This window comes from Blennius ocellaris (genome assembly GCF_963422515.1).
Source record: "Blennius ocellaris genome assembly, chromosome: 17".
Classification (NCBI taxonomy): Eukaryota; Metazoa; Chordata; class Actinopteri; order Blenniiformes; family Blenniidae; genus Blennius; species Blennius ocellaris.
In genome coordinates, this window is record NC_137666.1 from 14,064,291 (window position 1) to 14,091,416 (window position 27,126).

General features: G+C 41.5%; 1 protein-coding gene across 1 annotated transcript in view; it reads right to left on the reverse strand.

Annotated features, from left to right (window-relative positions):
• The window catches only part of ralgapa2 (Ral GTPase activating protein catalytic subunit alpha 2), a 101,516-nt gene extending 75,692 nt beyond the window's left edge, over positions 1 to 25,824 (reverse strand). Inside the window, exons 1-3 of the mRNA XM_080513392.1 lie at positions 25,567 to 25,824; positions 8,759 to 8,866; positions 8,296 to 8,345 (exon numbers count right to left, since the gene is read on the reverse strand). Coding sequence (XP_080369518.1) covers positions 8,296 to 8,345; positions 8,759 to 8,866; positions 25,567 to 25,672 — 264 coding nt within the window. The 5' untranslated portion in view covers positions 25,673 to 25,824. The remainder of the gene's footprint in view (positions 1 to 8,295; positions 8,346 to 8,758; positions 8,867 to 25,566) is intronic.
• Between the last annotated feature and the right edge of the window lie 1,302 nt (positions 25,825 to 27,126).

The following is a 27,126-nucleotide window of genomic DNA, read 5'->3' on the forward strand; positions in this document are numbered from 1 at the left end:
AGATGATCAAATAAAGTCTGTGGAATTCCCTAAAATCCTCATTTGATCTCTGGAAGAAGATGGATCGTTCTCTGGCCCTGTGCTTTGCCACATTATGCCAAGTGCTGTGGTGGCCCAGAAGTCATCTCATGCCTGGAGTGTCTCAGTTTGTCAACAACTTCCTTCTTCCCTCATCATCCTCCATCTTTAACTTTCCCTGCTTGTCCTCCGAGACTAAACCCATGTCATTATCAGTGACAGCTGAGATATTGAAAGGCATACATCACTTTAAGGGGACGCTGGATGACTATCTGCGCTGCTCAACTTCTCTCTGATCCTCAGATGTGATGATATGCGTGTGCAGGCGTCTGACTGCACCCCAGTATTGATCCCTCGTGGGATTATTACGTCCCCATTCACGGTCCGTGCCGGCCTCCTTCACTCAGTCTCCTTGGACCAGCTGAGACATTATGCGAGGCAGTAACACAGCAGGGTAGCCTGCTTAAGCCTCTCCCCGCGTGTGCGCGTGTGCGCGCAGACACAATAACACCGTCTTTCTCTCTGCTCGCCGAGCACCAGGAGAGGAGAGTGGGAATGAGATGGAGAAGCTTGCTCAGAAAAACTCCCCGCGGAGCTGGAATGGAGGCTGCAACAATGAGGAATTTACTGGCTGATATGAGGCGAATGCAAAGTCTGGTCGACTGGAGGTTGGTGGAGTTACTCTAATCTGCAGCCATACTCCAGCATAAAGATTGGGGCATTATTGTGGTACAACTACAGCCTTGACACATTTACATGATCCGCACTTAGGTTTCCAGTGGTAGAGTCCGAACATGACAAAGAATATGCTGCTCGCAGAGGTGGTCTACAAGGGCTTTTGGATGGCGGCCGCACACACGCTGCATTCTCAAAGGATATGTAGCCATTTAAATACTTTTTTTTAAATTGATGTGATCTTGGAGATATGTATAACATCTGAGGGCAAGTCACAAAAATACTAGAGCCTGATTGCAAATTTACGAACAAAAATAAAATGTCAAATATACATCTATGCAGAAAATGTTCACTTTCGTTTTGACAGCAGCTGAAAATAGTGCCTGCAGTCCCAATCTGTATTACATGTGGAGGTTAATGGTGACGCATTAAATGCATAGTTGGTGAATACATTTAGTACAATAAGGAGGAAACCAGTCGATAAGAGTTCCAATTATAATGCCACAGTTCTACAAGGACACATTGGTGAATGGACTTTACTTTATACACATTAATGGTGGCGGCTGACAGGCAAGGTGCACCGTGCATCGTTGGGACCAACTGGGTGTTAAAGTTAAAGTTGCCCAAGAACATTTTGGCTGGTGGACAGAGTAAAATGGGATTGTAACTCAATCCAAAGTGCCAGCTGAGCCACAGCCACCAACAGAGTGAAAAACCTGATGATATTCACCTGATACCAGTAAAACTGTGCAGGGCTTTTTGTTATTTTCAACGGAAACAAAATAATAGTCAGTTTTACCGACTTCCAATTCAATTCGATTAATTCGATTTCAGATTTGGATTTTTTTTAAATTCAAGTTTAAGGACATCAATTTCATATCTGGCAGCACAGGGTGCGTTTCATAGATCTGGGGATGCTGAAGGTACATAATGAAAATGACATGCCATACACCCGCTTGGTTTAAAATAAGTCAAGCATAACTGATTATGTACACGCTAAACAATGTTCGCTGCTTGCCCTCGTTATTTTAGGTAAAGTTCTCGAATAATTGAAGCAAGTGACCCATACAGTTTCAATTAAATTACCTGACTTCAAGCTTATCTCATTTCCTTCTTGCCCAAGTGCTTTCATTTTCTGTGGCCAGCAGATGGCAGCAGCACAGTACAATCTGACTCGTTTCAGGTTCATCATCCTTCCATGTGACAACCAAACAACATGCTGCCTCTGGGCTCGGCCTCTTCCACACACAAAATCCATTTTAAGATTTATTTTTGCAGGGTTGTTGTATATCTATAAATCCATATTAGGTTGATGATTCAATATTGTTTCTTGTGGTAAAAAAAAAAGAAAAAGTTTTGCAACACAATGCGCACAACTCAAATAGTTATCTGTCAGTGTGAGTGTAAAGCACAGGTCTGGCTACAATTCGTAAATTCCCTTGTAAGCATTAACCAATATTCCTCTGCTGGTGAGCTGCCAGTCACTACGAGGAGTGCACAAAGAGGAATTAGAGAGAAAAAGACATCACTTAGCTAAATGGCCCAGGGAAAATTCCTCAGCCAGTGATTAGAGGGAAAGTGGCAGATACTCTCACTGAGATTCACATCCAACAGAAACTGATGCAACGACACCAAAGAGGCACAGACAAAACTGTAGATGGTGTAAATGGACCCAGTTCCATATGAATGATTAAATCTAAGTACACTGCTTAAATTAGAGGAAATGTTCCCGATTCCAAAACACAACAGTCAAGTGTTTTTCTTTTGCCCTCAGTCAGTCAAAAACGAGGCGACCGGGGCAGATTTTTCCATTCAAAGCAGCTCAGTAAGTCTTTAAATCTGCATTGGAGAGGAATGACAAGGGAAACTCAAAATGCCGAGTCAGGTCCGGAAGACAGACGGCAGGTCACAGTGAGGTCATATCCTGGACAGAAAAGTGAATATGCGCATGCTTTCCCTCGGAGGTTTGTTGATCCAGGACTGTCCCTCGACCTGTCCCACAACCTCAGTGGCACCGCCATCCAACTGCACTCATGACCGCAGTCATACGGGAGCATAAACAAACCGGAGACCCCGCAGGCCTGAGAAGTGGCTCGTAGGTCTTGTGACGGCAAGAAAGTCTTTCTAAAAAGGAGAGGGTTTTTATTTATTTATTTTTTTAATCCTCACTGTGTAATTAATGTTTGTATACAACAAGTCTTGAGTACTTTTTGTATGTTAGGTATTTAGTCTCGCTTGCTATGTAGCTCTTAGGATGCATCAGTCAACATCAGAGGTTTTCATCAGGAAGACATTGAACTGAATATAATACTGAGCCCAAAACAAACTGTAAACACTAACTTAACAGTGTGGGAGTGATACTCGCGTACAAGTAAGAACACTGTTGTTAAATAAAAGTAGGGTTAGGATCCCTTGTACGTTCCTTCCCTCTTCGTCAACATAGAGTTGCAGTGACAATACAGACTGCAAAGCTGCCCAGATATCCCTGACATCTCAAAGCACTGATCTACTCGCAACATCAGTTACTTTTTAACAGCAATCAATTGCATTTGTAACAGAAAGCATTTGATCCAGTTAACCTGAGTGAAATGTCTACATATAAAGTACATTTGCACATTCCCCAGACAACTTCAATCATGAATAACTTGTATTTTGGGCATACTCTGTCACAACTGGAAGTAGTGGAGTAGATTAAATACCCCATACTACTATCTAGTTACAGTAATGTGATGATATGTAATTTGCTACTTGTCATGATGTCAACAAGAAAACAACAAGTAAACTCAATGTTTGATAGTTTTTGTTTTGAAAATGTTCCCCAAGTGTTTACTATTGTAATAATTGTTTGTTTATTTCTTGTCAATATAGAATTATATTACTAATTGTTCACTACAGGATCTGCGATATAAATGTAATCCTTTTTAAAGCCATTAAAATAGAATCTTGATTATTCCATCACAAATAAAATCATAGAGGTACAAAGTTACTTCAACTATATGATTAAAACAATCCTTTATACACATAAGCTCAAGTGCACCATTGAGTCTTTTCTGAATCAGTGTTACACGTCTCAACTGTTCAACTTGTTTTTGTACAAAACTGTTGGATGTCTGATTATTTGTGTGAAGAACAGTTGATTTTCAATTTAAGGTTTAAACTGCTTTTTTCTACACCAGTGCTCTCATGTCACTTTTTTATTAATTGCACATCACACACACCAATATATTTGGATGGTTTATCCTGCAAAAACCTAACAAAGTGTAGAAATATAGAAAACAAAAACTTTGAACGTTTCAATGAAAGTAACTGCAAATTCTGGGGACTGCACTAAAGATAGTGAACAAAAAACATTTTGGGCCTGAGCAGCAAAAACATTGATGCAAGTTGGCTACTTAATTACTAGCAAAGTGGTAATCCTGTCAAATGTTGAAATCAAAAACGTTCCTTTTGCAGCTTATAGTGAAAATACAAGCTGCAAATGGGAGGACAACGGTTTTCAATATGTCCTTGTATTTTGCACCAGGAGGTGTCTGTAAATATGGTAGACATCTTTAAATTATATTTATTTCTCTTTGAAATCCTCAGGTTCAAATTTAACATATTTGATCACAATATACTTGTACCCATTTGTACTAAAACCAAGAAAAAATAATCAAGTCTTTTGTGGCTTATTAAGTGTTTTCCACACGCTGCACTTACCAAAATGTTTGTTATAAAGGTACGGATACTGTGTTGCTGCTGAGTCACATTCAGATAACACTAGCATTTACTGCCACGTCTCAATCAGGCTGTAGAAGATTCTTTCTTTAGATTCTCAGTCTTTAAACAGAGGATACCTTCCTGTTGGCATTTTCTCTATCTGTTCTCATTGCAGTACATTATTTCTCTTTACATGACATCTTCTTTACTTTAATTCTCTTGTTGCTGGTATGCTAAACAGTACAGCTTATCAAAGGCACAGTGGAATAAACAAGTATATAGAACACAAGGTTGATTTTAAGAGAACTAACAATGCTGATGAGACCATTTCTGAAAATGTACTCTTCTAATTTGATTGTCATAACAAAAGACAACTATCAAACTCAGGTCACCACTGTGGGTATTAAGCAAGACCCTTGACCCTCAGCAGCTCCCCGGGGGCCATAGGATGGATTACATGTGGAAAAATAATTCCCCCCCCTGAGAGATCAATACAGTATATAAAATTTAAAAAGACAATTATCAAGCTCAGTGGTTCCCAAACCTGTATCCTTGGGATCTCAGTCCCAGATTCTCTTTAAAATAAAAGGCTCTCTGAACCTTTCGGATTCCCACAACCACAGTGAATCCCAACCCTGGCAGACATACTTTCACCAACATACAAAAGCAGGAACAAATAAAAGCAATGTGCAGCATAAAAGCACGGTCTGCTTTTAGCGTCGTCTTATAACGCTTTTCAAATCTCACTTTGTCAACCCAAAAGCAGACAAAGCCTCAAGCCCCCCCCCCCCCCCCCCCGTGATCTCTGGCACCCTCCATGGGGGTCTAGGATCCAGTTTGGTAACAATTGCTTTGCTTATACACAGTTAAATCAAAAAATTATAATGAAAATAATTTTGAAATCATAAGTACAAATAAGCATATGTTATATACTATAGTAAAAAAAAAAAAAATCGTATACTTTTAAAATGCATCATAGCAGTAAAACAATAAAACAAACAGCAGCAGAGATGATTGAACTGCCAACAGGAACTTTTGTAAACATTTAAAATAAATCAAAGAAATCTGAAAATTAGCTCGCGACTGTTTCATTTGGTAGTATTTCTGTGTGTAATGCCTTTTGCCTATATAGTGCAGCATCATCAAGGTATTAAAAAACCAAATAAAAAAGGCTGGGATTTTTCTGTCCTGCATCCTCAACAGTCCCACAAAGATCAGGTCTCTCTTGTGTCAGTCGGCGCAGCATCAACAGCTGCCACCCTGGATGCCTCTGTGGTCGCAGACACAAAGAGACCCTGCAAGGAAATGGCGATGGCTGCCAGTGAGGTGGGGGTGGAGTCTTCCAGCAGAGTTTAGGGAGAAGGACAAAAGATTACCCCCTCTAGATATCCATTACTCAAACAGAGCCTCCCCCCACAACAAACCACCAAAAAGGGGTCACATACCTCATCATGACAGCCAAGTAATCCGTACATCAGCCAGCTCAAAGAAGAACACGCTGGAGACGTGTACTGTATGTGTCAACTGGATCTGAATGCACAGAGACTCAGGTGATGGAGAGCGTGAGGGGATTGTGCTTCTCATCTCCTCGGAGAGATGAGCACATAAATATGGCTTTTTGGGAAAATTCCAACGCAGAATAACCGGGGCAAGCAGTGTTCCTCGTGTTAACCTGTCATAGAGCATTAAAGTGTGTCACAAAGCATTGTGCTGCAAAACGTTTTTTTTGTTGTTGTTGTTGTCCCAGCCATTATCCATTTACACACTGCTCTCGACACCCTCTGAAGACCGCTGGACAAAAGGCTGCTCCAGCTTTACTTTTGATCAGACCAGAACTGAAGATGCACACCGATAAAGGACATTGCGCTGCACAGAGAGACTGGATTCACGACGACTTTGAATTCAACACATTAGCCATCCAAAACGCATAACAATATGAGATTGCACAATACTCAAAGTACTCTTATTAGGTTAATCTTTTCCTCCATCTGCCACTTGCCTCCATTATACAACACAAGCGATGCAATAACATATCTGCTGTCCACATTAGTGGAGACAAATGTATCCGTTCATAACACATTCATGGCCCCATATGATCCGACATGCCTAATCTAATATAGCGTAAAGAAAATAGTCCACACAGTGTCCCAGAGCTCAGGATCAAAGCGACCATGTATCTGTCCTGTACACAGCACTCACAGCAAGCTTATCTTCTCAGTGCACGGGTAAAGGCACACGTTGTCACAGGCAGGGGCTAAAAGGGGACAAATGAGGGTTAAGCTGCTTTCAATATTAGTTCTTTCTGAAAAGATGACTCCATAAATATGTAGAAGGCATGAATCCGGGCTTTATTTACAGGTCAGATAACTGGGCGTGTGCTGGCTTTGATTTCCCCGAAACAGATAGGGCACCGATTCTGCAAAGAGGAAACTAACTTCTGATGTAACTAAACTACGCAAACAGTAAGGCAATCTGTGTTAAATATTTATTAAAACAATGCATCTCGGCAATAAATCATATACTGTTGAAAAGCCAGATTGCACCAATGAGAAATTTACCAAATCTTCTCTACCAACGTCAAACAGTTTTAATTTGCCGTTTGCCGTCGATGGACTGAAGTCTGAGGGATCGAGACATATTGGTGATTTTACAAGTGATTCATTGAATAAAACAGGAGCTTCAGCAGTGTGTGGAGGAACTAAACACAGCCACAACAGCCCGGAGCCTCTTCCTCATGGTGATCACCAGCCTGCTCGGATGACATCCCCATTCTTCAAATGTGTGGCACCATTCAAAAGACAAATACAGACTTTGAAATTGTACAAGACACAAAGAGATGATCAACCACACACAAGTTGAATCACTTGTTGTGAGTAGTTTATACAAACAAGCCTTAATAATGAAACCTGATATGAACTAAGATGCACCACATCCAACTTAATAATTTGGGGTATGGCCAAGCTCGATTTGACTAACTTGCAAATTAGGAATCCGTAGCAAAAGAACGACAACGGCATTATCTGTCCAAATGCTACCAGAACAAACTCATGAACTGTTTGGTGAAGTTCAGCGCAAGGCTACAGGATCCTCCACTTATCTTTTCTCAGCTGGTGGGACTTAATTAATACTGGACAACATTCGAGGATTCAGTCTGACAATGTTCCCAGGTGATTCATAAAAACTGGGACAAGACATACTGCACACACAAAACGGAGCATACGGCCTCCTCATTTTGATCTGCTGCCATCCTCCTTGCAGTCTTTCCCTGAGCAAATGTAACCAGAGAGCAGAGTGTTTGTATTGGAAACTGGAGCTGCCTCCTGAGTCAGGTGGGAAAACAAGGTAGGGGACTTTAACCTGCATGCATGTGCGACGTGAAAATGCTTTGGGAAAAAGAAAGGAGGAGCCCAACGGCTACTAAGTGCTCCTCAAGAGTCCTCCCCTGTCCTTTCTCCGCCTCTGTCGTCCGTCTTCCCCTGCTCTTTCCCTTACCCTGCCATCCATCCTGTCTATTTCCTTGATGGAGTAGTTGTTGTGAGCCCAGCGTTCCATTTAAATGGAACAGATGGGAATATTTACATATGTTATATGTTCATTATTATGCACCGTCTCCATATAAATAAATAAATAAATAAAATAAACAAAACAAGACATACCTTCCCCAATTTGCACCTACGTTTCAAGGATAAGAAATGAACTGGAATGATTGAGCTGAGACTGTTTGCAAAACATGCATCCTTTGCAGTTGATTTCCTGGATGTCTGAGGTTAATACAGGAAGTAGCCAGTGTTGCAGCATGGCACCATGGAAACTATATTTCCATCCTGGCGTTTAGGAGTAAACAGGTGGAGGTGGCAAACGGGGAAACGGAGAAATCAGCACAGGGCATTGTGGATGACTTACTTCAAAAATAAAGAGGATAGAGTCCAGCTCCTCCCGTTGAGATTTGTTCCCTGAAACACACACACACACAGTACTTTGAGAACTCGGGTTTTAAACACATAACCTGCAGCTATACTGCTTTGGGGGTCATCAATAATGTAATGATAATATGGGCTATTTTGCCAAGACTTATTTAAAGGATTTTTTTGTGTTACCACGAGGACATACTCCCAGTGGGAGTGAATCATGCAGCTCCGAGTGTGGAGGCAGACTCAGTCCCCACAGATAGACTGAATATAACCAGAAATTGATTCACTAAGTGCTCATATACTCGTCACGATGAGAATGTGGGCCAGAGGGATAGTAACCTTCACCGTAAAGTGTGCCATCGAGAGCAAGGAGAGGGTTAATTATTGAACCGCTAATGTGCGTGGCAATTAAACAGTAAGTGCAGAGTTTGCACACAGGAAAAGTTGATACTCACCTTTTTGTTTTAAGTTGCTTTCCAGTGTAATGAAATTTTCATAGAAGATAAAATAAATTTGAGAACAGTTGCTCTCAAAGAATGCTTTCAGTTCACTCTTGTCAATGTCTGTGGGAGAGAAAAACAAAAACAAAATGTCAGTGATTGGAAGTCGGTGTAAAGTGATGAATAAATGCCTCGACTTCTTTGAAAAATATTTCATCGCAATCTGAAGAACATGAACATTACTTAAATTATCTTAACTATAACACTTTTCTTACCAGGTCACATAAAATCATCTGTGGGCTTTTCCAACTACCCAGGATTACAAAATAAATTATTTCTCTTAAGATCCATTTACATTGCCTCGATAAATCAAATACAATTATGAATATGTTGCTATTATCTTTTAATTTTTTTTTAACAAGAAATCATCCTAAAAACACAGGAGCAGAGTTAAAAAAAAACGGTCACATTTTCCATTAAAATACTTTATTAAAAATTACATTCCATATAAATATTAGTGACATAAAATAAACTACAGTTGACCATGATATGTGGAACAAGTATGAATGAAGGCAGTCCTGCTTTACATGGATTTTAAAATACAACTATTTGTTTAGTTCCGTATTCTGCCACATTCTGCTCCTGCCATAAAAAAATAATACAGCAGAAGAAGAGATGTGTCGTCCAAAGTTGAGGCATATGCTTCCTGGTAAATGACTCTGCTGGGTAAAGCAAAGGTTCAACATCGAGCTTCACAAAAACTACAACAGGTCACATACGTTTTCATCAACATCGAAATACCGGAAGACTCCCCAGTGTCTTTCTGTAATTGCTAAATTCAGCTGCAAACTGCGATTCGGGCCGTGTCACATGAAAGATAAGCAATTGTGATGATATCTGTGGCCGTGACTCGAAGTCTGTGGTCTCATGTTGCAAAGTGAAACGGGTTCGTCTCGGCTTGGTAACCACGGACAGAGTGACATTTTTTTTTTTTTAATTTCAAACAGTGTTAAAAATTTCTCGAGTGCTGCCTCACTACACTACACACGACAATCAACGTTTCTCCTGTGCCGCACCAAAGCAATCGCTTTGAGATTCCCAAGTAGGTGAAACGTTGGACCGAAAGATTCGAACAAACACCACGAGGAGCAACGGCGACATTCTCAGTCAGCTTATTGTCGGGCACTGAATATAGCGGTCGTCGACTCTGAATCAATGGAAAGCGACACCGCGGAGTCCAACATTCATGCTGTTGGATGTATTAAACTTGCTAAGATCTCAGTCAGTAGGAACCTTTAGACTCACTTTATCGAGTGTTTAGCGTCACTGATGACTTCCCATTATGCAAACTGCTTGTATTTTACATGCAGACAGATTGATCCACTTCCCCACCAGCGACAGTTTCAGCCACTGCTCACCTGGAAACGGAGACAGCCAGCTTTGCAGCCGTGTTGAGAAACATGTAACAATTAAAATGTTTTTAATTATTAAAATACAAAGATATTGTAATGCACTAACTCACATTGAGGTTCCATTTAATACGTTCGACTCAACTATGGAGATATTTGGAGAGTGTGTTTTCACAAAAGCATTAAAAATTCAAAGCAATATATATATACACACATAAGGAACATTCCAAATGCTGTAAAGGACTAAGCAATGATGGTAAAGTGATCGATAAAGGCAAAAGTTTTTGTAAACCCCCTCAGGCGCCTCACCAAAGATGGCAGTTAACGATTAGTTTGCCAGCACTTTATCTTGCAGAACTGCTTGACACTCCTGGCACACAATCAGTAACATTCAGCAGCTCGCAGATCTCCTCGTTCATAAACACTAAAGCACCAACGAGCTGACATTTTCTTCCCCATCCCACAGGTGCTCTCTGGGATTTAGGTCAGAGCTCTGAGGGCTCTTCTAACGCCGACTGTCTCCCAGGAGGAGAAGACTTCCAGCAGGCAGCTGCGAGGCTTTGGATCATTATCCTGCTCAAACATCCACTTCTGTTTCTTAAATTATTCTAAACGGAGGAGTGTGTTCACACTTTCTCATATGCAAACCTTTTTTTTTTTTTTTTAATGTATATGCATGTTAAGAAGAACATTGATTGTATTTTCCAGTCAGTATTACACAGCTTTACTAAACTGACAAGATACCCGATTTTATATGTAACAAACCATTATTGTCAACTACCAGTTCAAGTTGAGATGGGGCTGATCTGAATAATCAAATGTAGGCCAGGAGGATTCCTGGCAAAATAACAGCAATTAAGGTTCACCTTCTGTTGCAGTTTTCCCTCCACCACATGGCAAACTGGAAGGCAACCAGAAGCTGTCCAGCTCCCACAGAGTGCTGGAATGATGTCCATGTTTGTGACAAAGACTCACATGACTTTATCTCTACCTTGAGATCTGAGCAGTGATAATAAAGAGGCAAAAGTCAAGTCAAAAGGGAGGTTTGCTTTCAGTTTTCAGTGAAGTAGGACACATTAATGGGCATAACACCGAAAAAAAATACTTTGTCAGGGATTTAGCATCAGCATTAAAACCATCCATGTTAATGAAAACATGCATGCAAAACCAATGCAACAGACTTTTTAACATTGGTGTCTGTGAATTTTGTAACATTGTCTGGATTTTGTAGCGTTTTCTCCATTCTTTTATGTTTTCTGCAAATTTTGTAGTATTTAGAGTTTATGTGGGCGTTTTGCACTTCCAGGCCACCGTACAAACACCCTGGTAGATACATTTTCAGATTGCACTATTTATTCTTAAGAGATATCATGTTGCGTGGGTCTCCTGCACTAAAATCCATCAAACACAGCTGATGTGGGATGAATCAGCAAAACACCAAAAGGAAATTCCAAGAAACTAAAAAAGACTGTTAGAGAACTAGAAGGCCTGTAATTAAAGTATTACACTGAAACTGACAATCAGGGCTGGGCAGTTAATCACATCAAATAATGTAGACTATTTAAGGGACAGTTTTGCTTTTCTGGGTGAACTGGTTTCCTCATGTCACTCTAACCTCTAATGTTTTTAAGTCGACTTAGTTTACCTGTCGGAGTTGATGCACTTATACTTATTTATTATTTCATTAAATGACACTGAACAATAGAACAATCAGCCTTACAAAAATCGGTGCCTGTGACTCAGTTGGTAAAGTGTTGTTTTCCAACCCCAAGTTGGCTATTTAATCGTGTGTGTGTGTGTGTGTGTGTGTGTGTGTGTGTGTGTGTGTGTGTGTGTGTGTGTGTGTGTGTGTGTGTGCGTGTGCGTGTGCGTGTATAAAGTGCTTCGAGTCTGCTGAACCTGTAAAATACGCTAGAAGTGAAGCCCATTTACTATTTTTAACTTCTCAGTTCCAGCGACTTCCACACTGAGGAACACGAACACTGCACAAGCTTTAATTCTCAGAGAAAGCTACACCTCATTAAATATCCCCCCCGTCGGGCATTAAACTAATCACACCTGCTATATTCAGATTTAAGCACATGCTGACACACACGGACACACACTCGCACACTGTGGGCCTGCAGATAAACTTTAAACTATGCAGTGACCTGGTCACACACCTGCCCATGACCTCAAATTGGATAAAGCAGTATGCATTATGTATGGATGTGTGTATTGATGCACAACGCTGGATAGTGGATGAGGGCAAAGTCTCATCAGCCCGGTGTGCTTTCCTGAATACTACTTAAATGATAGTGCTTTTATCCCACTATTTTTAGGTGGTTTATTACTGCGCAGACAAAATGAGCCGAAGTCGCTCAGCGGTGTGTGTAGACGAAATGATAAGCTGTGCTGCAATAACACACCTGGCTGAAAGTCCTTTGGGGATTTGCACTGGAGATGTAGTCAGCTGGAGAGAATGAACTCCAGGTTATACCCAGACAAACAACACTCAAAGACAATCTATTTGATTGCTGCATGTGGCTGAAAAGCTTTAGAAAAATCTAGTGATTCCCTCTTTATTGGACATGAATCTAAAAATACATCGCTCAGCGGTGTGCACAAACTATTAATAACCTTGTTGTTGTTGAATATCAAGATCTTAGGATCATGTCAGAACAAACCCGCTTTCCTGGATGCTGCTTAAGTCAGTGATTTAGAATCAAGAATACCGGCAAGCAAAAGCAACTCTGAGTAATTCAGAGTTCAGTTCAGGTGAATTTGAAAAATCGAAACAAATCTGATTGAATTTCACTCAGATAGAAAACACAGAACAGCTGTGATCCATGTTCTGTAATTGAAAACAAGTATTAATACCAATAAAGGCTTAAGCATGCCTGACTAACCATGAAAAAAATTTTTTTCTCTCCTTTACCGTCGCCAGAACTGAGAAAGCCAGGTGTTTGTTTGAAATAATTTTCTAATACTTAAATACTGACGTTAATACGAAAAAACCTTAAATGGAAAACATAACATTTTACTAATATCCAAAAACCGATCAATAAAAATGGTAGATATGTGCATGTGGTCGAGATGGAGGAATACAGATTTTCCATTATTACCTTTTTCTGACTGTAATTTGAATACTGCTGGGCACAGGAGACTTGTTAGTGGGTGAGTCAATTTCATATGTCACACTGCATGTCACGCAGCTATCAGAGCCTGTCATACTGAGCTTTCCAGCCTTCAGACTCACTGCTCCCCATCTGCTCAAATACCCCCAACCAGTCACTGGAGCATGACGGATCGTGGAAGAGGCCTTAAGGGGAAGTGAGGGAAAAAAAAAAAAAAAAAGAAGCATCTTTTATTGGAGATCACAAGACTTCTGACAGCAAGCAAGTATCTCAGGTGGACACTAACCATATTCTTGGAAAAGCCTGAGAGTACACAAGCCCGCCTCCAAATACTAAAGCTCACACAAAGACACTTTGTACACTCAGATTTGGAGTTTATCGTATAAATACCAGAACCAAGCCACTGTCTCGACCACTGATGGGAATGTCCCATAGTTACAGCGTGCATTACTAATGCCATGTTTTAGCAGTAAAGATCCAAATGAAAATACGTGTTCTATTCCTTCTGCTGCTCCAGGGCTTGCTTTTAACGAGAACGGGTGAAGTCGTACAATGCAGATACCCTTCACTCAATGGCTTTTAGCAACTTCTCAAATAACAGCATGTGCATGGAAAGAGACAGAACCTGTTCTCCAGACCCTGGGAATGCTGATGATGACACTGTATCCTCTGAGCCCGCCACAAGATAACAGTGTCCCCGAGTTGACACCCCCACCTCTGCAAAATGGTCATGTCAAAGACAGGGAGGGATCTCGGAGCGCCAGCGAAAGAAAGCTGGGATCACAAAGGGCTGATAGAGTGGGAGGAGACCTTATGGCCTTAAACTGGTGTCCGCAGCTCAATAAAATGGAAGTTTATCTCACTTTCTGAAAAGACCTCTGTCAAAAAGGGCACACATGGATGTGCAAACATATTCGCCAAATACCTAAAAAGTTGTTATTTCAAGGTTCTGGATATAAATCCAACTTCATTTATATTGCACCTTTTAGGAACGGAGCACGACAATTGAAAGAAGCCAGATTGATTTGAATATTTCTGACTGCAGAAGAACACAAAACTAGAAAAGAACAATCCGTTTTGAAGATTCACTGCCGAGTGTTATATGTCTTAATTATTAGGTAGCAATATATCCAGACTGGTTCAAGCTGGGCCATTTTAACTCAGAATTGTGTTCTTGGCAGAATACACCCTTAACCAACATTGTGCCAAATAAGCAAAGACCACCGAGGACCGTTCAGAAATGGACAATCGTCATTAAAAACTAGTCAATGGGAAGATTGGAAATTGTGAACTTGTCAATTTCTGCAGTGCCACATGGGAGGAACAGTTGTCAACGTCATTATGTAAACGACAGGTATGAGTGCGATAAGTCGGCTAAATGATTAAACACTGTCGTCAGCAGTACTCGAGTCACTTACCACCGTGCAATTTTAGAACAGCACAGAAAGAGAGATATCCACTCGCAGGTCAATGTGATTAAATTGACCCAGAAACACTGTGACCCCTGATTACTTTGTTCAAAGTAATGCCTGGATTAATTACATTTTTCACACCGAGCCTGAATATACAGCGCTAAATTTGGACATATTTTTAAGACTCGTACACCAGCCCGCAATAAAATGTTCAATAATTCAGCAGCGTAATTAGTCATTATGAACATCAATGATCAACTGTTGTGGTCCTAATAAAGTAAACAAATATAGATGTTCAGATAATGCTCATTGGATCAACAAAAACCCTGAAAATGGATCAAGTTAGCTATCAACCGTCTGAACAATCATCCGCACCCTGCCAGGAATAACTTATGGAATTTGGGGACCCGCAATGTTCTACTGTAAGCGCATGTCAAATACACCAGCCATGACAGATTTGGGTTGGATGACACTGTTCGCCATTGTGATATGCTTCCTGCCAACTGTCAGCGAAGGGCAGATGTTCCACCCCCGTGTCAGTAGACCAGCTGGAAAATAACAACATGCAGCCGAAGCTGAGGGCCACGCTGTTGTAGTTTGGTGGAGCAAATTAAAGCAGTATTGTTTCATAACAGCATATGAAATCAGCTTGTCATTTCCTAATAGGACAAAGACAGAATATTATTACAATTCTGTTATTTTCTAGCATCTGCTTGATGTTTGGGGTCAGCATCACATCTCTGAGCTCTCCCTGTGCGTTACTGTGTCACCCAGGGCAGAGTGAGAGGGTGAACAGCCCCACAGTGTATTCTGCAGCTCTTTTGCAGGCCCTTTGGTGCACAGTAACTTCCCATCAAGAACAGCACTTCCTTCTTGTTGGTGAAATCACAAACAACAAGCTCCAAAAAAAAAGTGCTGGATGGCTCCAACAAGGTTTTTGTTTTACTCTCACGGACGGATAAAGTCGTCTCTGTTTGTTAAAGAAAAGTATCTTAAACTCTTGTATTGGATTTTCTTTTGCAGCTTATTCTTATTCTGTTTTTGATCATCTTTGTTCTCATTTTGCATGTCTTTGCCCTTGATGTGTGATCATGTCAAGTACTTTGGATTGCCTTGTTACTTAAAAACACTTATACATGTAAAGGGCCTTATATTTTAAGCTACTGCAGAACAATTAGTGTCTACTAGGCGGCTTGCTATTCTGATGAACTGCGTTTGTCGAGCGAGCAGAGTGAACACTGCAGTGTGCACAGTGGGCTCCTTAGCCAAACAGGTGAAGGTCATCTTATCCGCTGGTACATTTGCATGAACGCCAGGCAGGCTACTCTTGTCCACCCCACCCCTGTTTAAACTTAATCAGCACACAACACATACAAAGGGAGTGCACACTGGATGTTCAAAGGTTATGTCAAAGCATATTTAACTCTCTGGGCAACTTCCAATGTATGCTGCTTAAACCACTTAAGGCCCAATCATTTATATGCCACGTCTCGCTCAAAAAGCAGTCTAATCAAGGCTTTGATCAGACACACACTCATTTGCATTAGTTCTGGGCTGGCGAACACTGCAGGTGCACTACATTCTTGCCAGAAAGGAGGGGAGAGAGAAAGGACTTCTACAATTCTTTGGCAGTGCGCTCAGATTAGACACAGAGGACTCTTTAAGAGCCCAGGCAGAGGGATGCATCGAGGGTGCCAACACTCAGTGGAAATAAGGGGTGGTAGCTAATGTGGAAGCGGATGGATGCCCCATAAATGGCACGTTCCCTCACAACTGGTCATCTGAAAACAAAGACGGACCAAACTAAATTACAGAAAAGAGAGCAGGATTTTGATCGTTCTAAACAACAGGGAAAGGTTTTTAGTTTTGGGATGTCTTTGGCAGTCATCTGCTCGTAGGCACATGAGGGAGACCCAAGGAGAAAGAAGACATTGAGAGGGATCTAGTTACAAAATACTTTTCAAAGGTTTAAATTGTAATACCAAACATGTGGTGTTCAGTTGGTATCTGAAGTAAAAGATATTAAACCACAGGCAACAACAGTCTCCCATTAAAAAGGTAAACTTCTGAAATGTATGGGATTGAACAGAGTAAATTACGAGTGACTAAGACATCTGTGACTTACAGGTATGAAAATGACATGTTTGTCCTGCATTAAGTGAATTACAGCTGTTGCCATGCAGTGAAACCTGGTTTTGAATCGGTATGCGCAAGATTTGACATCTCACCAATTCCACGTCTGCTCGTCAGAGATATTAGTCGATTCAAGCTATTCTGTCTTTCATTCACGCACAAAGTCTGCCGATAGTCAGGCCGACACATCATTCAGAGAGCAGTCTCCTTCACCACAGTAATACAAATAAGTAGAAACGTTTACAACAATGTATTTTCCCAAAACCAAAATAAAGACAAGGTCGGATAGAAGTTGTGTAATAACTCCAGTGCAGCAAAGAACAGGTGCACCCAAGCCAATTTGATATAATTTACCTAGATGATCCCGCCCAGTTTCACACAAAGCAGCTCATAATGACACTGACCTCCCAACAACCTGTTTTCACTCGACTTTGAACATAAAGGCTTCAGGAAGTTAACCTGATACACTGGACCTGAGTACACAATGCTACAGTTTGACTATTTGAGGCTTTTCCTCTTCGCGAGCAGCGAATCGGCAAATGCCAACTTAAGAATCATAAAATAAACATTCAAGAAGGCCCAGGTATCAGTCTGAAAATATTTTTTAAAAGGAAAAAAAGCAGGATGTGGAGGGAAAGAGTCCATATCAGCAGCTGACGGTACCTCGTGACCCAGGGAAGGCCGACATTTGACCACAGTAAAACAAGGTTAATCATAAATCTGTTCCGTCACATGATGCAATAGGTAGCAGTCAGCATGAGGAATTTTGGGTTCATGGTAACACACAGCTGCTTTTAATACCGCTCAATATACTTCAAGCTGTGCCAGTCTGGAGATGTCAATCAAAATTCAGCACTCACTGGGACAAATTGATCGCTCCTTATCAGGGGGTCAACAATAGCAAAATAACTTTTCTGTCAGTACTGACAAGAGGCTTCTCTCTCTGATGCAAATACAGGAGCAAAATGTCCTGTGTGGAGATATATGGGTGTATAACTCAATTTGTTTATGCATACTGCATCTTGATAATTGTGTGCACGGAGTGATAGTTGTGAGTGTGTAATGTTTCAAATGTGTGGACTGATATTTGTGCATCCACAACGACCTGCGTTCACTCAAACACAAGATTTTGATATCCATAAGAATGCAAATATGCCCTCACAAGAAATTTTCCTTTAGCATTCAGCCCCATAATTGCTTTCTATGGGATAACGTTTTCTACAAAGCGTTTAGGAAGTCTGCACCAGACTGGGCGATTGTAAGCTGCCAGAGTTAATCAGGAGAACACATTAATAATTGCTTGCTTATGGTAAGCATTATCCTCTCTGGGTAATGTATTCACAGAGAATGATTAACATACTGCGAGATACTAGAGCAAAGCGCGAGCCACAATTCATATTTAAGCACACATGTCTGTATGTGATAGCTTCACTGCTTTTATAGTGAAATCCCAGCAGGCTTGTAATGATACTAAATATGTAAAACACTGCTTTGGATAAAATGTGTCACGTGACAACACGTCATTTAGGGATCAGGGTATTACAAAAAAAAAAGAAAAAAAGAAGAAGCATAAAACAGTAATGTAATGAAATGGCTCATTTCTGCAATCACATCACTTTCGGTGCATGTGATTTCATTATGATGTCACTGTGCCAAATGCTGCATGAATGAATGCCTCTCCACTTGCACTCAGAGTCTAGCTGTGCAACAGATTGGAGCCTATGAGTCGACAGTGAGAAACAGTCATGCTCGAATTGGCAAGGCCTGACCTTAGCCCAGTCTAAGCCCACACATTAGAGAGTGGCTTATCGCAGCAGATGAACTCTATTGAGCTGCTAAACTGACAATTTTCTCTCCCTTTTTCGTCAATGAAAGTTTACATTGAGCAACATTCAGTACATTTCCTCCAGACTGAGGCAAAATAAGTATAGGCAGATATGGCGATATCTTTCTTGTTCATCCGTTTTTTTCCTTCCCATTCAGGAATGGCGTGAGAACGACTGATTTCATAACAGGTCACATGCAAGGATGCTAGGTGTGTTCCAGTTGGGAAAAACTCCTCCCAAATATCCCTCGTTTCCAAAAATATCATCACCGTGCCCTTCAGAAACTTGTGGGTAACAAACTTTAATACCATAAGCCGAAGTTAAGTGTTTATTTTCCTTCGGTTCTAAATCTGCTGCAGATTAGTGGGAGCTTGGGAATCAGAAAGGTAACATAAAGTGTAAATCCACTGTGTGATAAACTCTTGATAACGTGGCAGAGCGCGGTGCAGGTCTGAGTTTAACTTTGGCTATTACACAGTCAAAGCAGGACCAGTAAACAGTGCAACTCGACAGACTGGTTTTCTCAGTGACTGCTGTGTTCGAATCACACTCACCATCTCCGGCAGGGCACAGGGGAGTGGTGCTTTACTGTGTTTCAGAGAAAAAAAAGCCTCTCATTCAACACCATGTGATTTATGGCATGTTAGAATTCAAAGGTTCGAAGACACATGACACTGGTACCACAGACAGAAAAAGCAAGGCGAAGGCCTGAGCATAGAGATAAAACACATTCTAGATGTTAACTGTGTAAGCATTGATTACAAAACGTTTGTTTTGTTTTTTTTATAGTACTTGGAGCAGTTCCAAAAGGACACTTTTGCTAATGGTAAATGGGCAGTGGTAATAAATGACTCATCAGGCCTTTCTGATGCTTTAACAAAAACAAGTACTCAGACTCTCCCTTCGCTCAGAATGACATCCTGTGAATTCTGGGACCTGACTGAACACGTTACCGATGTTGACAAACTGCCATTTCTGGAATGATCGCAAAAACGACAAAAGACAGTACAAGCCGTTGAGTCACTGTGACATGTAAGGATCTAGCAGTTGATGATGAAACTCAACGCTCAACATCTCCTCTATCACGGCAACATTTGTAATTCTAATGACCGAGGGAGCGCAGCACAGGACTTCTTTCTATTTGGACATGCTTATCTTAGCCCTGCAAGCTGAGGAGACTTGCATAAACAGAGAGACGTTATTATAGATTACAACATGTATTTGACACCTGCAGCTCGTTGTATGATACATCAGATTGAAGTCAATTCCACGCCGAGGCACAAACCCACCAATGTAATCTCCATCTGAGGCTCGTCTGAACTTGTTTTATCGCTTTGAGAGCAGGGTCAGCCGACACGTCAATCTGTCGGACTGACTGACAGTACGAGCGGCTCGCGTGGTAAAAGGCTGAACAGGATCGATTGCATTGGCAGTAGTGCTGAGGAAGTGGTAAGACGCAGAGAGAAGGGCATTTAATGGCAACGTGCATCACGAGTTCACCTTTTGTTCACGTCGCTGTGTTATAATAGGTCAACTCAATGATGATGATGAATCAGCAGTTAACGTGTCAAACCCTGATGCAACACAGACTATGGTCCATTTAAAAACTAGTTTCAGTAGGAAAATAGTCAAATATAGAAAAATCTGAAAAGAAACAAAGTGGCCAAATGGACACCACAGTACATTTTAAACTAAAAACCTAAGGAACACTTGACTGAATACCTTTCAAAAGAATGCTTCTCAAGACAATAGTTTTTGCCTAATCCTGGAGCCTTGCAGGTGCAACCTGCTGAAGCGGTCTTTTTATAGCCTACCGTTTATCCATAAACTTCTCCCTACCTCTGACTTCTCTCATAAAAATAGTTATCAGGTTTTCCACTACAGGGCTTCCGTTTCAACACCACATTGGACATTGTGCTCATTTTCTGACTAAAAACACCTCACAGTGACTTCCATATCAAACGTGGTCAAAACATTGTTCTGACTATTAAAACAAAGACATCATCACTTCATAATCGCTCCTTTTACATCGCACAGAGCCTCAATAGCACCATCTTTTCACATTTAGTTGTTTAGGACACTTCGAATCTGTCAAGGCTCAATGTAGCCATTTACCATCTCAGGTAAAAATCACACTGGCTGGCGTTACTAATTTAAATGTATTTGTCATCTCTGTTGTCAAATCTCCTTCAACCACAATGCAGCAAAAGGTGAACTCAGAGAAGCCAAATGTATGAGTAATTACAACAGAAACAGGAAAACAACACAACACAAAGACCTGCCGACTTTCGCCATTAGTTCAGATTGAAATTTGAAGAAACTGATCTATATTGATCCAAGAGTTTGATAATTATTCACAATCATTTACAGTATATTTAATTGAAATGAAAAAATGGAAGGTAAATAAATGACAGCTTTAATACAAAAAAAAGTAGCTACAATCCCATAAGGGATTTATGCAATGCTTGTGGATTTATTAGTGACAATAGTGAGTCACTGTAGTACCAAGTTTGAACTGGATCCAGCAGATGAATGTATTATTTTGTAATTACAAGCTCCTGCTTCTTAATCTTTGATTTTTTTATTGGACTGATGACAGATTTACAAGAGTGGAGGTGAGGCCAGCTGGTTAGCTCGCTCACTTCAGTGAAACTCAAGACACCAATATAGACATCAATTCTATTTCCTTTTATCAGTTCACTCCTCAAAGTTTAATTAAAAATACTGCATGTTGTACCTTTAATGAGAGTTCTCGCAGGCATTTCCCCAGAACACTGAAGCGAGGCACCTTTTAAGTGTCGACACTGCGCCGACACAGCGTGGGATAAAAGAGGATAAGAGGCTGCGGCGGCTCCCCAGTCTGACCCGAGTGTTTTACAAAAAGGGAAGAATCAGAAGTCGAGTGATCTCAGCCTTTACTTTAGCCACACGGAGGACCTTCTTGAGAGCCCTTCCAGTGTTGTGCTCATTGTTCCTCGGGCCGCTTCAACTTGCGATTTCCTCTTCTAACCGCAGCACTTTCAGTTGACCCTGACACACACAACACTCACAGCCTGCACAGAGAAAAGGTATGGAGGAACGACACCATATTTCATTTCCTCTGAAAGACGAGCACAAAAACTACTACAAAAAAAAAAAAAAAAATCACCTCAGACATCTTCACCCACAAACAAACAGCACACTGTTTTTAGTTGCAACACCAGCACGGATTCACTGTTGTCCCCATGCCAATACCAGCTGAGCCTGTAAGGAGCCGCTCAAGAGAACAAAAGCAAACAAACAGCCACTTGGCATGGAGATATTCAGACAACAGGATGAGTTAGTTATTTGTCCACCTCACTCAGCGCAAAGCTTTAAGTCCAACATTACCGGCTCCAACAACAGAGCCTGATCTATAGCCGACTGCACACTGGGACACTCCGGCTTTGGGATTTGGAGGGTATTCCTGCAAACAAACAGTCTTGTGTCAGCAGATGATTCCCCACTCTGTGACCTCAGGTGTCATCAAGGCAGCAGTGTTGGACAGAGTGACCGGACACTGTGGACGAGAGTGACTTTACAGGCGAGAGACTTGGAGGAGCAGCTCTCTGGTGCCACCAGTAAGCCAAGCAGTGAGCGATCAGGTGGTTTGCCGGGTTCCTGTAATTAACAACCTCAGCCAAATGCAGCCAGGCATGACCGGCAAATTAACATGCAGCAGCTTTCACACTCTATCCCACAGATCTGCTCAGTGAGCAGAAAACCAATACGGGGCCACTCAGAAAATAGCCCAGACCGCAGAGCGCCCTTTCTCCCGCAATACCGCCGATACTATGGCTGCACTCAACGAGTCGGATTAACACAGTTCTGCTCCTGGATGCAAAGCCTGGCAGACAAAGGAGGGACAGAATTCAAATTGAGAAAAGCAGAGGGCTTGTACAACTTTTGTATGAGGAATTTTGTACACGTGCCATTAGGAGATGCACAACATCAGGTGAACAGGCATTAATGTTGTCAAGTATTGCAATATCATTACATTTATATTGCTTATGTTTGTTATAGTTTTTTATAGATTTTAAATTATGTGGTGCTCAGTATGGGTAGTAAAGTAAGAATTTCATTGTACAGGGAAACACGTTTCTTTACTGTACACATGACAATAAACACTTTGAATCTTACAGTCTGTCCAAAGTTCAACAATTGCACAGTTAAGTCTGCTCGTCATTTTTCCTTCATTTAGACACATGCAAGTTTACTGGAGCGCGTTTGAGTTACTGATATTAAAAATCAAAATACACACATTGCAAACGTTGGAGGTGGGGTCTCTGATGTTGTCTATTTATATCTCTGCATCTCAAACTTGTGTGTTTGGCTGCACTGATGTATTTGGGCCACTCAGATATGAGAGAGATGGTCCACAGCTTTTCTTTAGGTCACCACACAATTGTGCGATTTTCAAGCGTCCCAGACAAAAGGAAACAATCATGGCTGCTGCTACGACCTACTTCAACTAAATAACCAATAGAAAAGGAGTCGGAAATAAAGTACTGATCAGTGGGTTAAACCAAAATACTTGCTTTGTGGCCACAATGGACAAACGTGTCAAAAAAGCATGTGGGATGTAAACCAACAGGACAGCCTTAATAGAATTGTGTGAGCATAAGCCTTTTTGGGGTATTTCTCCCCAAATGCATAAATGCCACAAGAGCAAGGACTCATTCTTGCTTTACTAGTTTCTTTCTCGTGGCTGGATGGCGCATCATGCTTATGATGTTTCATTCTTGCACAATAATGTCAACTCGTGTTCACTGTAGGCTGCGATTCAGCTTAACTTTTCAACATGGAATCAACACACATTATTGTGGAACCTGCACTCGGCAAACTTCATGTCACGCCAAAGGTTTTTTAATTCATGTTATACAGTGTAGCTTGCTGCGATTGTGAAAATCGCAGTTTGGAGCCGGCCTGAAAGGCAATTGTGGGGCTCCAACAAAGAAAACATTTGTAAAAGACATTTAAACCATGTTTTTGGGGGTTTTTTTGTAAATCAAATGCATCTGTTCAACAGTTGGGAATTATATTCCCTGCTATTAAACGCTATTATTCAACACTCAAATACAACAGGATTGTTGACCTTCTACAATCATGAGAAAGGAACCCGATCCATTAATGTTTCAGCAAGTGTAAATGCCTCTCTAGTGACTAATATTAACATGATTTACTTGTTTTAAAAACAGTGAGCAATTAAAAAAAAAAAAAAACCTGGCCCAAAGTCCCTGTCCTGTCCTCCACAGCACCACGTCTCTCATCACTGCTTCCTGCCCCACACAGGAACCAGCAGCACCAGGAGGAAATCCTTCCCTCACTGAAAGTACATCAAAATCTGGTACTTTGGGGGACATCAACAAGCCCTACCCAGCTATCAACTGCCAGAAAAACAGCCGGGGCTTATCTTCAGCTGCACATGAAGGAAAGAAAAACACAAGAGGACACGCAGAGCTCTGGCTTGACCTCCACCTTGGCTGCACTGGTCTTGACATTGAAGGTGTGAAATGGGCGGAAAGACCTGGACAAAATACCTCCTGTCACTTTCTCTCTGTGCTTCCAGAAGCAGGCAGCGGGTGTAAGAGACGGAACAGTGCAGCAGAAATGATTAAACCTGAGAATGCATGAGACAAACTTTGTGTCCCAGTAACTAAAACTTGTACTCCAGAGATCCCCTTTCCCCTCAGTGTGCACACTGATCCTGCACACCAGGTACTCCTCTTTTGAGACGCACTAATAATCATGTAAACACAAGGCAAATTAAACTGCACAACTTTTGAAAGTGCCTTTTCCCGAAGTCAAGTTTTACAAGAGCCAGAAAATTGTCTGTTGCCCACTTTGACCAAAACTCTCCAGTTATGATGAATCACTTGCGGTTCTGCACTCCACAATTCCCTGATGACAACTTTGTGCATCTCCACAATTTCCCAAAGAACTGACCGCTGACCCCATTTTGTCTGAGATGCACTGAAGAAAACAGGAGTTTCAGGGTCAAGCACCAACAGAGCCATTGGAACCATCGCAGGTTGTAATTCAGCAGCTACTACAACACAGGATAAGCTGTTATACAGCCACAATAAATTGTTATTCTTTACTATAAATTGTCCAACTTTAACATACTGCAGAGTCGACCTAATAGTAACCCAGACTAGACTGTTTATAATATGTGTACGATTTCAATATGCTGAAAAAAAACACGGATGTGAAGCACAAGTCAGACAAACACAGACAGTCTGGATGGTGCAAGAAGACAAAGTGAGAACACATACGAAGCAGGTTTATGGCTGCCGTAAAGGTTGCACTTCCTAGTCTGATTAAAGAGACAAAGGACTCGAACAACCATAGAAATATTGCATTTTAATATCATCATCCAGAACACACATCTCAAGAGGTTCATGTAGCTTGATGCAGCTGAGTACACCAGCCAGAGAAGACCTCACATCAGTCTGAAGCATTAAAAGATGGGCTTCCTGGCTGTGCGGCTCGGGCTCGTCCCTACATTTGAGAGAAGATCACGATGAGAAGCAGAACAATGACGACAAAAGGTTGTGTTTTTTGGGGGGGCATCTGCAGCCGGTGAGACTGATGATGTCCTGCATCACTTAGCAATGCCAGGCTAGTTAGCCGCGACGGCTAACTGACGTTAGCTGGCGCCCACGCTGCACCGCACGTTTCTGGCATTAATGCATGGCAGAAGATATCCACACGAGCGGCGAGAGCAGGTGCTCCATCGCGGTGCGACAGCGCGTTCCCTGTCAGGGAGTCAAGAGTGCGGAGGTTTGCACCGCGGGCTGCCCGCTAACCTGACGCCTTGTCTGACGTTAGCTCGCTAGCTTAGCCTCGGCGATGGAGCGACGGCGGCGGCGGCGGCAGCATCCGAAACCCGGCGGCGTTTACACCCACCTAACAGCGCCCGGAGGTGTTTGAGCCGGGTCAGCACATCCTTCTTTGGGTCCAGAACTTTCTGTGTAGATTTCTTGACGTCTCCATGCCCTCTTCGAGTGAACATTCCGCTGTGAAATGCGACCGTGGCAGCCTGGAATCACCTGCGTCTCGCCACGCACCGAGCCTCCAGTGTGCCTGTCACTTTCCGCACCTCCTCTCTATGCTTGCTCGGTAAACATCAGTCCGGCGGCCCCTGCTGCCTCCCCGTGTTTTTCTCTTTCTGCTTGTGTGTGTGTGTGTGTGTGTGTGTGTGTAAACACGGAAGCGGCGGCTGACACGTGGGCGTGACCACGGCGCGTGAATACGCCTCCTTGTTTATAGCCGCTTCACCTGACTCCTGACTCCGACCATCCACACTGTTCTCCCCGAGACTGGAGAATCTGCACTTTTAACAACTAATGTTACATTGACGATTGCGCTCAAGTTAAAAAAACGTAGTGTTTTGGGTTTTTTTTAAAGTAAAAGAAATCACGTGTTTTTCTTAAAGCACATTTACTTGATTTTTATTTGCATTGCATTTATTTGCGTCACCAATTTCAGGATTTTTTTTCTTTATCTTCTTTTTATTTGCTTTACAAAAGTATACAACGTATGTTCCGTTTGATATTTATGTAGACGAAAAGAAAAGAACAAACAATTCCTAATGTACCCTATTTGAAAAAGAAGTAAGAAGAAGAAAGCATTGAAAATAATCCTACTCCTTGCACTATGGCTATTATAAATCTATCATTTTTACAGTGGTCAGGATAGTACACCCTGGGCAGGCTCTTGACAGGGCAAACACACAGAGAGAGATTGACAACCAAGCACAATGGCATTTACACCAAGGCTCAATTTAAGGTCACTGACTGAACTCACAAGCATTTTTTTTTTTGACCATGGGGGAAAACCGGCATACTCGGTGGAAACCCACACAAAGTCCATACCCGGCCCGGCCAGTATTTGTACCCACAGCCTTGTTGTTGTTTGGCGGGGGCGTTAACCACTGCTCCACTGTGCAACCTTTATTATTATTATTACCATTATTATTTATATCAACATCATGGCATTATACAATCTATTCCAATCATACACACTTACATATACCTGTAGTGTACAAATACATGCAAACATACTTCAATAAGTACAATGTGGATCCATAGTTTTACTCTGTTTAATTTTTTTTAATGACATTCCTATGCACATTTTTGTTTAATTGTGGTTTGAACACTAGTTTTATTACTTCTTCTCTCAGATTATATGTATTCACCTCATGGAAATTACAAACACACAGTTCAATATAAAACTGCACATTAGATCCAAAATGTTTTAATGAAAATTCTAATTAATCTCAGTGTCCACTTGTGATTATGACCTTTCTAAATAGATTACATTATAAAATGAACATACTACCGAATTACAGGAATATTTCTGTCAATTCACTTCTACCTCTGATTATCTCCATGCTGGTTCATGAGTTAAAGGCAGAATAGACTTTTATCTTCCACATGTTTTGGCATACACATTTGGTCCTAAATC